We start from the raw sequence: 2,500 nt of genomic DNA, 5'->3' as shown, positions 1-2,500 counted from the left end.
ACCTACCGTCACTGAGGCCTTGCAGTTCATCTTCTCCCCCGTGTTGCTAGAGAAGAGGGCGACGCTCTCCCCGTATGTCAGGGTCACCGAGGCGCCGCACACGTCAAGCATCTCTGAGGGAGGGACGGGTAACGGTCAGGGCTCAGGTTCGGGTCACAGGCAAGGGTCAGGAGAGTATGGAATGGGTCACGGGGTAGTTCTTTCTGGCTGAGGTCAAGAGGGAGGCTTAGGGTAGGTTATGGATCAGGGGTCAGGGAGAGGAGGAGTATCAGGCAAGGGTCAAGGGTCAGAGAGAGAGAGAGAGAGAGAGAGAGAGAGAGAGAGAGAGAGAGAGAGAGAGTACTTACGTCCGTTCAGAGCTTGTCGATAGGCATTCACAGGTATTCGTATCCTCGTCTCATCCATCGGCCTCTCTTCTATCTCCCCTTCGTTCTTGTTCTCATTCTCTTTATTCTTGGTCTTGTTCTTATCCTTGTTCTTCCCGTTATCCTTCTTCGTCTCTTCCTTTCGCGTGGTTTTGACTCTTCTCCCATTCCCTCCATTCTCCCCTTTCTTCCTTCTTCTCTTTCTCTTTTCATTCCCTTCTTCGTCGTCTCCTGTATCGTCTGAAAGTGATCCCTTCCTCGTCTTCTTTGGTTCCTTCTTCCTCCTCCTCCTCCTCTTCTGCATCGATCCCTCTCCTTCGTCTCCCTCCTCTCCTGTTTTGGGTGTATTATCGTCTTTTCTCCCCCTCCTTCTCTTCCTCTCCGTTTCTTCCCTTGCGGCCTTCACCATCCTTCCTCTTTCTTTTTGCATGTTTTCGTATTCTATATCAATGTTTTTATCTTTCTCTGTCACCCGTTTCTGGTCTTTTTGGGTATTCCTTGATTTATCCGCCCCTGCTCTCCTCTCTTCTTTCTTTCTGTTTGTCTCCCTTCCTTCTATCGCCTTTTTCTCGTCTTTGTTTTCCTCTTTATCATCCTCCCTTTTCACCCTTCTTCCTATGCCTCTCTTTCTATCCTCCTCCTCTTCCATCTCTCGTCCATTCCCTTCTTCGTTTGCTTCTTCAGAGGGTTTGTGGGATGCGCTCTCTTCCTGTAATTCCTCTTTCGCTCCCTTTAAAGAAATATAGAGGGGAAGTGAACTAACACATAACATTATATAAGTTCAGGTCATAAGATGGTTTTCGTTTGGTTTGGTTGGGTCATGTTGGGTCAGTGTTTAGCTTACCTGGTCCGCGGCCGCCACCGTCAGCACCGCCACCACCACCGCTGCCATCATCAGAACCGGTGTGAGTCTCATGCTTGCCACACCTGATGGGAAGGGGCGTACCTGAGCACCTCTGTGGCGGACTGTGAATTACCTGCCGGGATTGATGTTTATTCTCTCCCTCCCTCCTTCTCTCCTTCCCTCTCTCCTTTCCCTTGTTCTCCCTGCCAGTTTTATCTTTCCCCCCTCCTTTCCCACTTTTCCTCTTCACTTTCTTTCTCCTTTCCAAATTCTACCTCTCTCTCCCTTTCCTCCTTCTAATCTTATCTGTCCTCTCTCCCTCTCTTCTACTTTCCTTCCTTCAGTCTCATCCCCCCCCCCCCCTTTCTATTCCCCTTCCTCTTCTTTCTCCGTTCCAAACTCCACCTCTCTATCTCTCCCTCTCCTCTACTTCCCCTTTCTTCAATCTCATCCTCCCCCTCCCCCCTTTCTATTCCCCTTCCTCTTCTTTCTCCTTTCCAAACACCACCTCCCTATCTCTCTCTCCCTCTCTCTCTCTCCCCTTGCCTCCCTTCTCTCGCCTTCTTGCTGCGTCAATTACCGCCGCCAGGGAATTAGAACATTTGCCTCGCTATGCATTAAGTGAACACAGTTTCATTAGCGCTGCTTGGCCAACTTCGGAACACGGCTCATTGGGTTAGAAGTCTCCTCGCCGGGCTGAGAAGGCGAGGGAGGGGGAAGGGAGGGAGGGAGCGAACTAAGTAAGCTGTTTCTGTTGGCTCTTGTTCTTGGGTGTGTGGGAGGGGGGAGGGGGGGGGGGAGAGAGAGAGTGTGTGTGTGTGTGTGTGTGTGTGTGTGGGTGTGGGGTAGGCTCAGTAGCTTCCTTCTTAAGAAAATTGCCTTGTATAACTCTAAGAAAATCCTCGGCTTCTAGGTCACCTACTAGGCCTTTTCAGTCTATATTCCTATAATTAATAAAGTCCCCCATTAGGCAGACGTGTTTACTCCTGCTCTCCCTGCCAATCTCTTGTAGTAATGTGCCCGTGTCCTGCCCGCTAAGGTTAGGTGGAGCCTTGTACAGAACCTACCGACCTCTTGCAAACTCCTTATGTTTTTATGTTCTTATGTTCTTAACCTTCCTTGCGTACCTTAGCTTACCTGCACTGAACTGTATCTCGGCAGGTGTGGTTCTTGGCGTGGCTGGTGCGTTTGTGCGTGCGTGTTTGTGTGTCTTCACCTGTATATAAGGCCAGCGGAGTAATCAAGGCACAGGTGTGGGTAACAATGCGCCCTCGTGACACCTGTCGGGGCG

At 50.4% G+C, this 2,500-nt stretch overlaps 1 protein-coding gene across 1 annotated transcript in view; it reads right to left on the bottom strand.

The window, feature by feature from the left end:
- Positions 1-2,500, bottom strand: part of LOC126980783 (transmembrane protease serine 11D-like) — a 42,792-nt gene that overhangs the window by 10,046 nt on the left and 30,246 nt on the right. The window contains exons 2-4 of the mRNA XM_050831066.1: positions 2,347-2,425; positions 1,210-1,292; positions 7-113 (exon numbers count right to left, since the gene is read on the bottom strand). Of these exons, the coding sequence (XP_050687023.1) occupies positions 7-113; positions 1,210-1,292; positions 2,347-2,425 (269 nt within the window). The remainder of the gene's footprint in view (positions 1-6; positions 114-1,209; positions 1,293-2,346; positions 2,426-2,500) is intronic.

The sequence above is a fragment of the Eriocheir sinensis genome, chromosome 45, assembly GCF_024679095.1.
Source record: "Eriocheir sinensis breed Jianghai 21 chromosome 45, ASM2467909v1, whole genome shotgun sequence".
In the NCBI taxonomy this organism is placed as follows: Eukaryota; Metazoa; Arthropoda; class Malacostraca; order Decapoda; family Varunidae; genus Eriocheir; species Eriocheir sinensis.
The sequence above is the reverse complement of the archived record's forward strand: the minus strand, read 5'-3'. Positions and strand labels throughout refer to the sequence as shown.